Below are 13,950 nucleotides of genomic sequence, written 5' to 3'. Positions count from 1 at the left end.
GAATATATCGCGATGTGTTTTAATAAATATTTGAATCGGCGCTCTCGCGGCGTTTATTCACGAGACAGGAGACCGCGCGAAAGAATTTGGTCTTGTGCCCAAGCGTGTAGAAATATATTTTTTAAGCAGAAAAAGGATTGGCCAGTGAAGCTAAAATATATATAGCTATGGCAGCTAACAATAAGATGTAGTCGTTAAAATATAGGGACAGCTAATGTCGTTGTTGTTCAATTTATTAGTTATTAAAATGTTAAATTAATAAAAGTTCAATTTATTAGTTATTAAAATGTAGGTGCTACTGCAGCAAAAAATATTTGCTGCTAAAATCAAATGATATTTAGCCGAATCTATGCTATTTTATCTTCGGCAATAGAGTAATAATATTTGCAGTATATAGCTTTATATACTGCAAAATATAAATGCGAATTGCGCTGTATAGATGTGCATATAGCTACATTGCAAAAATAATTACAAATCAAATTTTTGCGCGTATAGCTATATAGACTTAGCTCTGTGTGCTAAATGTGTGCATGAGAAGACATTTAGGTACGCATGCCATCTTTTTAGCTGCCTGTACTAATATTATATGCTCTTAATTTCAGTTAATAAATTAATAAATTTTTTGTCATAGTGAATGTTTAATAATAAATTTTTATAAATTTTTATAAATTTTTTTGTCATAGTGAATGTTTTTTATCTGTAATAGACAGAACTTAGTAATGACACTAAAGCGGTAGCTCTTATAGCCAAGTTTGATTTATAATAGCTATTGAAACTTGGCTACTATTACTAAGTCATTTTTTTGCGTGTAAACCATTGCTCGTGAAATAATCTCGGGCCGATGAGCAATTGTACCTTGATCGCGGAGGTTATACGGTCGCACACTAATTGGAAGCAAGACGGCGAAGGAATTGAAAGTTTGATGACGCGGAATAAGGTACGGCCGGTGGTGTCCTTAGTTCCTAGGGCCTAAGCCGCAAACTATGAATTTATGCAAATCGAGATAAGACTGGCACGTCTCCATGACCTCGCCCTTCCCTCCCCTGCCCCCCTCATGGCCGCTGGGGGTTACGTAGTGGCTTACAGTTCGGACTTCATGCCCTCCGTACGAAACCGGACTAGCCAAACGGTCCGAACTATCCGCGGACTTAACCGACTGTTAAGTTCGACTTGAGTTACTCGCAAGACCGACCCCCGTGTAATCCGAAGGATCTCGGCGAAATGCCCGGGTATATGATTGTGTATAAGCGCCCGGCGCTCTCAAGTTGCAAAGGAGTCTCGACCCTCCCTCGGCGGTATCGCGGTTTTGATCAGGATATAGAAGAGCCGGCAAATAATAATAAGCGGCAAGTCGGGAAGTTGCCGCTGCCGCCACGGCGCGCCGAGATGGTGAGCAAGTTGAACGATGATCGTGATTCCGGAGCGATTCGTGCAATCAAGCCCGCGACGTTACGAGATAGGCATGTATCAATATTTCGATGAACTAGGTCAACGCAGAACAATATACATTTTTCGGGTCATTGGCATTCAGTCAATACAATTTCAAAATACTCTGCTATATAACAGGAGAGTTTACTATATTCCTTTTCCTTTGGTTGGCTATCCGGTACAATCCGGGGCAATCGATTTTGTTATAATCACTCTAAATAATATTTTTTTCTGCAAGAGAGAGAGAGAGAGAGAGAGAGAGAGAGAGAGAGAGAGAAGAAGGACTACATGAAAAGGCAGAAAATATCATTTGTAAATTTTTCTTATTATTTACACTGACAGCCTGTGTAAAATTTTATTGATCTAGAGAGAAACTTTATTACAAAGGGATAAAACGGGGCAACTCGGGTTGATCTCGCGCGTGCGATAACGTTCGTCTTGATTTCAAGCTCGTTTTTCCCGACGTGTGTGGGTATATAAGTGCCGATAGTATCATCGTGAATATTTCAATGCGCGCTTAATCGCCACGATATTTGCCGGAGAATAAAATAAAAAAGAATTATATATATATATATGTATGTATTATATACATATACCGAGCCGGTCGGGTTCCCAAGGAAATAACGAATGCAAGAAATCAATTCCGCGGCAAGATAGCTGATTTCGCCTCGTACACGTGTGTGCGGACTGTCACGTGTACGTGTTCGCGCGATGTATACGTTCGAGGCGAGACCCAGGGCTGAGCCGGCGATAAGATCGGTCGCGTGAGCTAGCCTAGGGGGTAGTTTGCCCCAAATGGCCAGTCCCATTTCCCTCGTCTCTAAGTAGCCGGGTGTTTGTATCGTCGATTATACGTATATATATGTATATTGGTGCGCCGCCGCCACCGTCGCCTCGGTATTCGCATTCTCCTCAACACCGACCTGTCCTCCTCGTCACCGTCACACTTTACCCCTCCCTCCCTCCCTCCCACCCATCCTCCCTCCTCTCCATTCGTCGGATCAGTCCCGATAACGGAAAATCACTAGCGCGTCCCCCCGGTGCCACGGCCGCGCCTGACAAAGCGTACGTTTTTAAACGCTCTTTTTGCCCCGCGCGTCGGACGAAATGACAAGATGAACGGTAATTTTCGGACTATACGGCGGCGGATGTCATCGGAGGTCGCGCGGAATATCCTGCAACCGTGCGTCGCCGGCTGCAAATCTGTGCTTCTGGATCTGAAGCGTTCACGTCGGGCAAAGACGAGCGAGGAGTCCTCGAGCGCGTCCTCGAAAATCGCCATCAGAAAAGTAGCGCCGCGGCAAGTAGTAATCTGGCGACAGTTTCATTAACGCTCTCTCTGTCTCTCTCTCTCTCTCTGGCGGATCCGTCGAGGATTTGGGGCGGAGTACGCTGCATGATGCCTGGTATGCGCTCTGCAGCAGCAGCAGCAGCCTATCTCCTCCCCCGTTCCTTCTCGCAAATCGGCTCCCGGTCATGGCTCTCCCTTTCTCCGTTGCGTCCCGGGAGCGCTTTTGGGCCATGCGAATCCGGGCGGACAAGTACCCACCTGAAATCCTGACGTCCTGACGTGGCACTGCGCTGCGCGGTAGCGAGAGATCGCGTTGCCGAGCCGAGCGCCGAGCGCCAAGCCGGGGGGCTGCCGGGGCTAAGCTCAGCACATTGCTGTGTACCTACCGGCTTACGGCCGATAATGTTTTCATATTGTGGCGACCGCGTGTGTTCGCGGCGTGCCGCTGGCATTACCTTCGCTTCTTGCGAGCTCGCTGATCTTGCTCGAGAACGAGGACAGGTCGGACAGATCCTTCATCTCTCTTTCTCTCTCTTTCCTCTTCTCTGCGACGCTCGTATCTCCTCCTATCTTTCTCTCGTGCCGCTATTGTACTCCGCGCGCTCGCCGTAATCTTCTAGCATTCCGACACGGGATCCGCCGCGGGAAAACGTGCCTGAAAGTAGGCTGGAGGACGTTCGCGGCGGCGCGACGCACCTCGCCGGATGAGAACTTGAAAGGAGACCACGAGGAGAGAGACACTCGACTCGCGAGTCAAGGACTCGCCTCGACTCGTCGCATTTGTCTCCGGTTTGCTCCCTTCGCTCCAGTCCTTCTTCGCCTTCTTTCTCTTTATCTCTCTCTTTTTCTGCCTTTCTGGAGCTCGGCTTTCGACACTGGGATTTTGCGGCTCCCGCCGACCCGTCCTTGCGGCGCGGCCTTGACACTACTTCGAACGATGCTCATCTCGTGCGCTTTCTCTTTTCGAGCGTCAAGTATACGTCGCGTAACCGGATTCGGCGCGTAAGAGGATTCTAGCCAATCCAGACGGCTATATACACAGCTCTCATTCGAGTCTCGAAAAGTAAATAAATGTGATGCGGTTTCTCGACGTGCTTTCGATCGATCGATTACGAAATTATCCTAAAAAAAATTTATATATATTATATATATTTGATTAATGAAAGTACATATACATATATATCGATCGGTCGTATATGAGCTAGAAAATATCTGCGAGCTTATATTGGTACGTGCAAGACACACACGTATATCTAAGACAAAAAACACGCGCGTGAAATATGACCGTATACGCCATATGGCAATTAAGCTGGGGCACGATAAGGGACAGCGCGCAAATATTTGCAAGGTGACGTCTTTACTAGCAACCGATTGCACACGTACAGAACTCTTTTGCCTTATCGATGTCGCAACAGGCGCAGATTCGCAGAAAATTAAAGCGCGAGCGAATTACATTTGCCTGTTACAAGCTTGGAATTTTGTGGAGATTATAATTGCATTAATTGTGAAATATTACGATAATAAATAAATCGTGCAGTTTCGCAAATCGAAGGTAATAGGATCAAAGAGTTGCGTAAATTCAATCGGATTAGTGGCAAACTCGGCGCGGGCAACGAGATTGTGAGCAAATTTCAGGTATACGGGCATACTTTTTTTTTTTTTTTTTTTAATAGAACGATCTATACGTTTTCCTTTTTGTTGATCGCGAAGGTGCGTGTATACACCGTCCGTCTTTAATTTGTCAAGAAGGTTAGATTTCTGTTAAAACACTGCGACGGTCAAAGAGCACGTGCGGTCCGGCGCAAAAGAGTTGGGGCGCTTAACTTTAAGCCGGCGCTAATGAGATTGGAACACGGCGGAAATTTTGTATAACGAACCGAAGAAGCTTTTGGTCTTTGAATCAAAGTCCACCTACTTTTCAAATTTACAAAGGCCGTCTCTTTCCTCCCCTCCCCCCCTTCACTCCTCTCTCCTCCGCGCCGTCGATGAAATATGTTCAGTGGAATATTATGGAGAGAAACTTCTCGAAATTTCGCGAACTCTCATTAGCGCCGATCGCATTTAAGTACTCGGTAAAATTGCTGTCGTCGCGCGGGGACAACGTTTCAATCTTCTCAGTCATTTACGTGTAAGGCGCATTATTTTCAATATAATCGCCGCGGAGATAGGTATATACACGTACACAGAGATATCGCGCGCACGAGTCGCGCGAACAGGGGGATTTGGAACGCCGATACGGCAACCATGACAATAACTTTATGTGTCATTAACTTATCCGTCGTAATCTGGAGAACGTGCAGGAAAGAAATCGTTCACGGGCGATTCCGAATCGACCGGCCATATGGCGGGTTTCTGCGGGTGTAGCGCGCGCGCGCGCGCGCGGGCTTATCGAAAGATAAGTCGATGCTATTAAACCACCCCGGCGGACCGCCCCTCCCTCCCCCCCGCGCGCGCGTGTACCTGTCCTTCGCACGCCACGTAGCATGTCGGATCCGGTGGGATTTTTACTCCGTTCTGCGGATACACCGGGGCGGCGGGAGTCTTTTTATCGAACAAAGGCCTCGCCTTTTAACGAGTGTACGGTAAACCGAGATAGGAGATAGTGAATTTAAATGTCCTCGAATATAACGGACGGGACGCGCGAGCGTAGAGAGAGGTGCACAGAGGGGTGGACGGGACAAAGCCGGTGGGGGAGGGGGGGACGGGATCGTCGCGACGGATCTGTCCGCTCGAAAATTTTCGTCACTTGGCAATCCTCGAGTGTCCTTTTTCGTCATTCCGCGCCGACGAGCGAGTCCTTTTGAAGTGCGCATTATAGTTTGTCGCTGAGAAATCCGATAACGATGCATGCGATTACACGCTATTTCGGAAAGTTCTTCGAATTACAGGGCCGACGCAAATTAATAAGATAGCGCAATAAATCGATGGGATGAAATTTTGTTACTATTCTCCTCCGACAATTCGTCTTCTGTTTACGAAAAGTGCATCACACTTTTTAGAAAAAAAAAAAAGAAATTGTGATAGACAAAATGAACTCTTTCAATTTACGTTTTTAATCTCATTTTTTGTCAAAAGATATTGCTTATATCTACGAATATACAATATATATAATATATACTATATTAATTTTCTGATTATTACACAAAGTGTTATACATTAATAACTAATTCCTCGAAACGCAGTCTTCGGATCCAAGCCAGAGCAGATTAATAGAATCGTCGTCCATTATATCCCGATATATAAAACTTATCTGCGTACTAATAATCTTTGCCCTTTCGGCCTAAAATCTTCTCACGTTGAGCCATCAATTCCTCCTCAGTAATTATGACTTGACATCTGTTTGCATAAGGATGACATCTCAAACCGTCACAGCACCGCGGTACAGAAGCGCACTGAAATTTGATAAACAATCCATTATTCATGACATCAATTCAATTTAAACTGAAAAGTGTTAATAAATGTCTGTAAATCTGAACGTAAAAAAAACATGTCAGTTTTTTTTTCAAGAAAATATTTGCATGTGAAGAAAAGATATATGCGGAATTTTCGCGGATAATGACGTTGTACAATCGGCGAGCAGGTTTCTTGTGAAAAACAAGTGAAACACACAAAAATAAAAGCTTTTTAAAGACCGTGTTCCGATATATGTACTGCCAGTACTGAAAATCTATAGTTCGCGTTACGTACACTATAAATTTTTAGTACTGACAGTATATATTGGAACATGGTCTAATAATAAAAAAATTTATTTGTCATTTTTTACTCGCTTTTTCACAACGAATTATCTGCTTGCCAATACTGCAGTTTATTAGATACTCTATATAACAATATACAAAAATTGATTATTAAAAATATTGAATTAAAACGGTACAAAAAAATTTAAAAAGCTAAACTTCGAAAAAGTATATAAAATAGATTTTACATTATTCTAAGTAGATTTCATAAACCGCTAAAATTATACGCTTGCATTTTTTATACATTAGATTAAAATCTCCTAATTTTTGTCTAATATACTAATTGTCCGCTATTGATACAATTTCTCTATTTGCAAATAGTTATATGAATCGTTCAGCATTCCATTATGAAGATGGCAAAATCGTTTGCCTCATTTTCCTCGCTGATTATAGCAGTAATGCGTATTTTTTATAAATCGAGCATGGAAGAAAAAGCGGCTTTATCAGAAAAATAAATCATGCAAGAATACTAACAGGGTCACCGTGTCGACCGCACGTCTTATCGGTAGCGCCCATGATAAGAGTTGCTGCTAGCAACGTTACAAAGACGAACAGCATTAATTTCGCCATCTTCTCAGCGACGTATTTCTGCAATCAAACAATTTGCGGATTAGAGATGCGAGAGTAATGAAGAGCATTTCAAATCGATGGTCTAACGTCTGTCAAAAAGTCACTTTTCAAATTGCTCAAGATTATTCTAATTGCATCGGAATATAGAACGACTCATTTGTTATTCTAAATAAATACCCAATTTTAATTCCTAATTTATGCGTGACGCGTTCGGACTATTCATGAATCTTCAGTTTATATAATGCGATAAGTCGACCGTGAGTTTTATACTTGCGCAGCAAGTTACAGGTATTTGCGAATGAATCATCAAGGCCTGAATCAATTAGTTCTTCAATAGGCGAAGTAACCGTTAAACTCTAGACCCGTATCTTGCAATTTACCACTCGGTTACGGAATATGTTCCTAATATGTTGTTGACTGCAAAACTATACAATTATTTTAATCGTAAGCGAATGCTTTATTATTTAATAGCAAGCAGTAAATCAGAAAAAAATTGGCTTACTACATTTAAATTTTGTAATGTTAACATACATCTACTATTGTAAATTTTGTATACATATATATATATGTATATATATATCTCTCTTTTTGATTTCCTAAATTTTACAACTTTTTAAATTGATCTATAATATTAAAGTATTTTTAATTGGGACTTTAATATTTTATTTTGTCGTAATTACTTTACGATAACAGTCAAAATTAGAAATTTATGGCAAATAGTGACATTTATGACAGTTGTAATATTATTAATATATCTATAGTATATGAATAAATGATTGTATAATTGAAGCTCTTAAATAGATCGATTTAGTATAATAAGTTTCTAAAGATTAAATTTATCGATGTCACTAAATCGATGATCACTTCACTAAAATTTATCATTTGATTTTCTAACGACTATTTAATAAACAATTTATATACACAATAAGTATTTTACAATAAGTATCAATTTTTATTATATGCGCGACAATTGTGGCACTTGTAATATTATCAATATAATTGTATCAATAAATGATTATATAATTGAAGCTCTTAAATAAATCGACAACACAATAACTTTCTAAAGATTAAATTTATTACTTCAGTTCATTAAAATTTATTATTGATCTTTTGGTTATTTAATAAATAGTAAACAATTTATGTACATTTTACAATAAGTATCAATTTTTGTTGCATGCGCGACTCATTGTATTATTTACCCAATGTTTTTAATCCTTCTATTTCATAGATTTTGTAAAAAATATCTGATGTGACAAATTACAATGTAAATAAATTATATATAATTTGTATTGACAAATAAATACTCACCAGATGCTTTGAGAAAAATTCTTCTTCAGATCTAACCGTCTCAAGAGCTCGACCTCGACTGGATTCTTAGTTTACAGTGGTCAAAGCATTTATACGATCACTTACACAAGTAAATCTGCCAATGTATACGTATCTGACGATGCATAACCAATTAGGGAGAAGTCGTTATATTTTCTCACACACGTAGCACGATGTAGTGTCTATAATTACATTTTTACATGTTTGCGTGCGTATGTATGTTGCTTATATTCTACGTATCACAGTAACAGATGTTTCTCTTTCTCCATTTATTGACATTTTATTGATATTTTATTTAACGACGTTACTTACATATTCATTTAATTTCTCAAGTTAGTCATTATGTTTTAAAAAGTGTGCTAAGTGTGCTAGACTCTTTTAAGAACAAATTCTTTGAAAGTATTCATGCTGTATCTTTATCTCTCGATACTTATTTATTTACCATTTCCAATATTGGTTCTAAGAAAGCGGGGTCGGGTAAGATTATTCTTTATCGGCTGTGATTAGGTTTTTACAATAAACAAAAATGCTTTACATAAAAATAATGTATAATCTTACGAGATATTCGAATTGACGGGATTTCCGTTATTCGTCACATTTGCGACGTTAACCAAGTCGTAAAACTTTTTTCATTATCCTTATCTTATTTAAATGAAATGTACGTGGTTTTTCTGAAACGTTCTTATACGTATGCAATGGAATAAAACATTTTCAAGTAAAGAGCGAGAAATTTCTTTGCATAAGAAATACTTAACTTTGTGTTAAGGAAAATTGATGTCCTCAATGCTCGCGAGTTCCCTCACTTATTTCGAAGTTAACGCGAGCAACTGCGACGTGAATGCCGGTGAAGTTAATAAACGCTTTAGTAAAGCGGAAGTAAATCGCACCGCTCCGCGGCCGTCCGTTACGTCAATCCGCGGCTCGCACAAGCGGGACAAATTACTTTACGGATTTCGGTTATTACCGGATCACCTTATATACGCGCGCGCGCACGACGGAATGAGAATGCAAAAAGAGAGGCGCCTTCCGCTGATATTCCCTTTCCATTTCAGCAGTATCGAATGCACAAGTGCTTTTTGCCCTTTGCGCCGCGGCATTCTATCGAGTGCATATTGCGCGCCTCGTGCATTCCATTGATTCCCCGACAAAGCGCGCTCTTGTTCTTTAATTCGGTTGACAGGAAACAACAGGAAAGGAAACTGAATCATCCGGTAGCATTGTCCTTTTGTTCGCTCATAGTAGCTGAATAGAAATAGTCGGGGTTTTTTTCCTGTCATCGGCGAAGCTGCGACACATCATGAGCCGAATTAACTTTTTTTTTTCTTTTTTTTTAGTACATCCGTGGCAGCACACTTGACGCTTTTAAGCGACATTCGCGTTTCACGGATTTACCGCCGTGTACGTTCGACTCAAGTGCCGTCGAGCTTTCTGTCGCTTTTTGGTGTGTCAATTTACGTATTAAGGGATATTGCAAGATACATGACGCGAATGGATATATATATATATATATGCATACGTTTTATGTGTGTGTGTGTGTGTTTAGAAAAAATTTATAAATCTTGCATCTCAAATTCTCGTATCTAAACATTCGATAAAAAGACAGGATAATCCACCGAAGTATGTTTCCGCGTTTACATCTGACACTGACTGAATCGGAAATTCGCGGGTCGGGGAGTTAAGCAGTAACTAGAAAATATATTTAAACAGCTTTCATCCTGCGCCTGCGATACAAAATGCGTTACCGATTTTGACTGTATACATATTGTTGAAAATTAATACGGAACAATATAAATACCCGAGAATTTGCATTTAATTGGTGAAAATATAAACGTATAAAGAGTACCTACGTGCGTATGTCAGATCCAGTTTAACAAAGTGCAACATAATACCAATTATTTCTATATTATTAAATATCATGCTCATTTATATTGCATTTATATTGTCCGTGAACACATGTGTTTTCTGTAGCGTTTATAGAGTTTTACACAATCATGTTACTTTTGTCGAAACAACATGTAATAGTTGACCAATTGCTCTGTAATTAAGTGACGTTTACGATCGCGGATTGACTATTTCATAATATGAATGCAATTGGTGCTAAGAAGCAAAATACCCGGTCGAATTCCTGCATATGCAGCTCACTTGATGCAACATTTATTATTCTGCCTATACAATAAAGAAACAAAAAATTCAATTGCAATTTTTGTCGATTAACAAAAAATATTTTTTTTAAATTCAATTATCGGCAAGATGTTTTAAACATTCATCCGCATATGAATGAAGTAAATTCCTGCGTGTACGTTCATTCCATGAAAAGGAAGTTTTATTGCCTAAAATTGTTTTTTATCTAATTTTAATTATATCTATAAAGTACCAGTAATAATACACATCGAGCTTTTTACATGCGCATTATCTCGTTGTTTAATTGATGTATATTTAATTATGCATCTAAAACAACTAAACATAACGTTTATGATAGAAACTATAGCATGTAATAATAGATATTAAATTTCAAGCACATCCGATTATGCCCGCAGATATATTTACGATAATCCCTCCAAATAATAATGGGCGCGGTCGTCTAATTCGTTTTAATCATTATCGAAGAATTAATGATTGTGTGTAAGTACAGTTTCAGTACGCACGTAGTAATTCTATAAGCATTTTTGTTTTCGTTTACTTACTTTTGATATTACTTAATTTACGATTGTGCTAAAATGCTTTTTAAAAGTAAATATTGAATATTAAATTAAAGACGGCACTAATTATAAAATTAAAGATATTGAGCGACGCAGTTGCCTTGAAATAGATCTGAAGCAATCCTAAATTAATAATTACTGTTATAATTAATAATTATTGTATTTTGAATACACATTTAAACTTTTTGGAAATGTCATAATTATAATAAAGATTAAGAATATATTCTAAACTAGATTTTTTAAATTTTCTTAATACGTAATTATTTAGAACGACGTTATATATCACATATAATTTGACAAGAAAATTAATTAGATACTTTTCTTAACTATTATCTTATTAATAACTGAGATTTTACATGTAATATAAATGCAGACAACACAAAGATATTATATGCACCATTGCTATTACAATAAAATTGACTGATAAGTGATAACCATTATGTTACACTCAATTGTATATATACCTTATATACAAAAGCAATACAAATTTAAATATGTTAATATTAAAAAATTCTTATACATATTGTTAAATATATTAAATATATTTATAAATATATATTACATATATATAATTAATTATTATTAAATAAGACGGAGAATATTGATAGTTTTTGAATATCTTTATTAAAAGTTACTTACAACAGAAATTTTCTCTTTTTTAGCATAAATATAAAAGAACAATAGTGACAGGATCAGATATAAAGAAATTTTAAGCGATCATAATAATATTATTATTCTGGCATATTTGGTGGATATGGTCCAGGACCAAGAGGTCTCTTATCTTGTCCAGGCACAAGTATGCCGGATTTTGGCACACATTTTGCAGCGTAAAACGAACATTCCAAATAACGACAGCAATCATTATATTGTGCACACTAAAATATTTAAAATATAACTGAAGACGTGTTATATCCAAACATGAAAAATTAATATTAATTAATATTACAGATGTAACGATACAGATTTAAACCTTTTTTATCATAATCTTAATATAAAGTTTATAAAATTGTAGAAAAAACAAGACATGAATTAAAAATTTTGCAATTTTAATATCGTTTTTTTTTGTCTGTTTTTATAATGCGAAGAACAATTATCTTTCTTAAAAAATATATAAATACTTACATATTGATACATAGGACTACATTTTTCTTCTGAAGCAACCATAGCCATGGCAATTATAACGAAAATAGTGAAAATAATGAACTTCATCTTGTCAATATTTTCTGTAATTATTATTTTTCATAATATATCTACAATTCGATACACGTATGCAATATACCTAATAATAATGCTTCCATAAAAATTGCCATTTTAACTTCATGTGAATTTATTATTTAAATGACGAAAGTAATAAAACAAGAAATATTTTATTATTAATATAACATCAATAAATAGTTTTATATTTTGAACTTGCAATTTTTATTTAAAAAAGTTAAATAAATGTACAAAACTTACCGTTTTTCTTGAAGAACAGATCGATCATGCAGGTCGAACGATGTAATATCAACTGATTATTTTTTTATCTTCAAAGTTATATATTTAAGCTTCATATCACACTTGTGCAAATAAAAAATATCGGAAATGTATTGTTTACATTGTCTGCTTTACATTAAGTGAACATTTGTTTGGATAGATTGTTACAAGATTATATTCTTGCGTTTTTAAATCGAATTATTAGTCATGTATTTATAAGGATTTTTTTATTACATTGCAGTTCTATATTTTGCATTTTATTAATGTTAAATTGTTTTACAATGTTTGATATTCTATAGAGCTAAATTACATAGTATAATAATCAAATTATATTTATTGTTTTGTCACATCATTATTAAATAATTCATTATTAAATAATTCATTATTAAATAATTACATTATACAAATTGTAACAACAAGATTTTTTAATAAATTTCTGTTGAACGTTTAAGTCTACTACGGGTTAACTCTTATAAGCTTGAGAAATTTTTTATAAAATATATAAAATTTATTTTTTTAAGTACTATAAATTTAATAATAATTCCGATATTTTAATAATATCATTTTTTAAATATTTGTGATCCAATCAAATATAACCGCTAACTATTTGAAATAAAATAAAAGTTGTTGCTAAATGTTTCAAGTAAACGAATATATTCCGAATAGTAATGGATGTAGTCATCCAATTTGTTTTAAATATTATTGATAGAATTAATGATATATATATTAATGGTATAAGTACAACTTCAGTGTGCATTATAATTTTTTATTTTCTTTTTATTTTTGATATTAATGTACGATTATGCTAGAATAAATTCTGAAAATAATTATTAAATAGATATATATTAAAGACGGTTAATTCTAAAACCAAAGACGATGCAGCTGTCTTGAAATAAACTTAAAGCAATTCTAAATTAATAATTATCGTATTATATTTTGAATACACATTATAAACTTTACAATAAGATCATAATGAAAATTGTGGAAAGATTATAATGAAAAAATTAAAAATATATTCTAAACTAGATTTTCTTAATACGTTTTTGTATCAACTTTACTACTCAATTATTTCAAAATGATGTATCACATATATTGCTTAATCAAATTAATGAGAAATCAGATTTTTAACTAATGTCCTATTAATGAATGAGATTTTTACAAAATAAATGCACTCAAAAATGTATCATTATTATCACGATAAACCTGAGTAATAACTATTCTTAAATTAGAAGCAATGGGCTCTGAAGAATAATAAATTCGTATAGTGAAGATCGCCTATAATTTCTTTACAGGCTTGGGGGGAGGGAAATTTATTGATGCATAATAGCATCGAATGATATTAAAATTGTTTGTCAATTTAATTATTAGTTACAAGTTTTCTACTTCACACAAAAGAGCAGTGTTTCAAGTCCGATAAACCGAGCGGCGC

General features: G+C 36.2%; 1 protein-coding gene across 1 annotated transcript; it reads right to left on the bottom strand.

The window, feature by feature from the left end:
• Positions 1-5,749: 5,749 nt before the first annotated feature.
• On the bottom strand, positions 5,750-8,440 carry LOC105461976 (omega-conotoxin-like protein 1). Its single transcript, XM_011708498.1, has 3 exons — positions 8,332-8,440; positions 6,928-7,041; positions 5,750-6,111 (listed from the first exon to the last, which is right to left on the bottom strand). The coding sequence occupies exons 2-3, from the start codon at positions 7,021-7,023 to the stop codon at positions 5,977-5,979; spliced, it is 231 nt and encodes a 76-aa protein (XP_011706800.1). The 5' UTR covers positions 7,024-7,041; positions 8,332-8,440; the 3' UTR covers positions 5,750-5,976.
• Between the last annotated feature and the right edge of the window lie 5,510 nt (positions 8,441-13,950).

This window comes from Wasmannia auropunctata, unplaced genomic scaffold, assembly GCF_000956235.1.
Source record: "Wasmannia auropunctata unplaced genomic scaffold, wasmannia.A_1.0 LD273700.1, whole genome shotgun sequence".
Classification (NCBI taxonomy): domain Eukaryota; kingdom Metazoa; phylum Arthropoda; class Insecta; order Hymenoptera; family Formicidae; genus Wasmannia; species Wasmannia auropunctata.
This window is presented reverse-complemented; position numbering and strand designations above follow the sequence as displayed.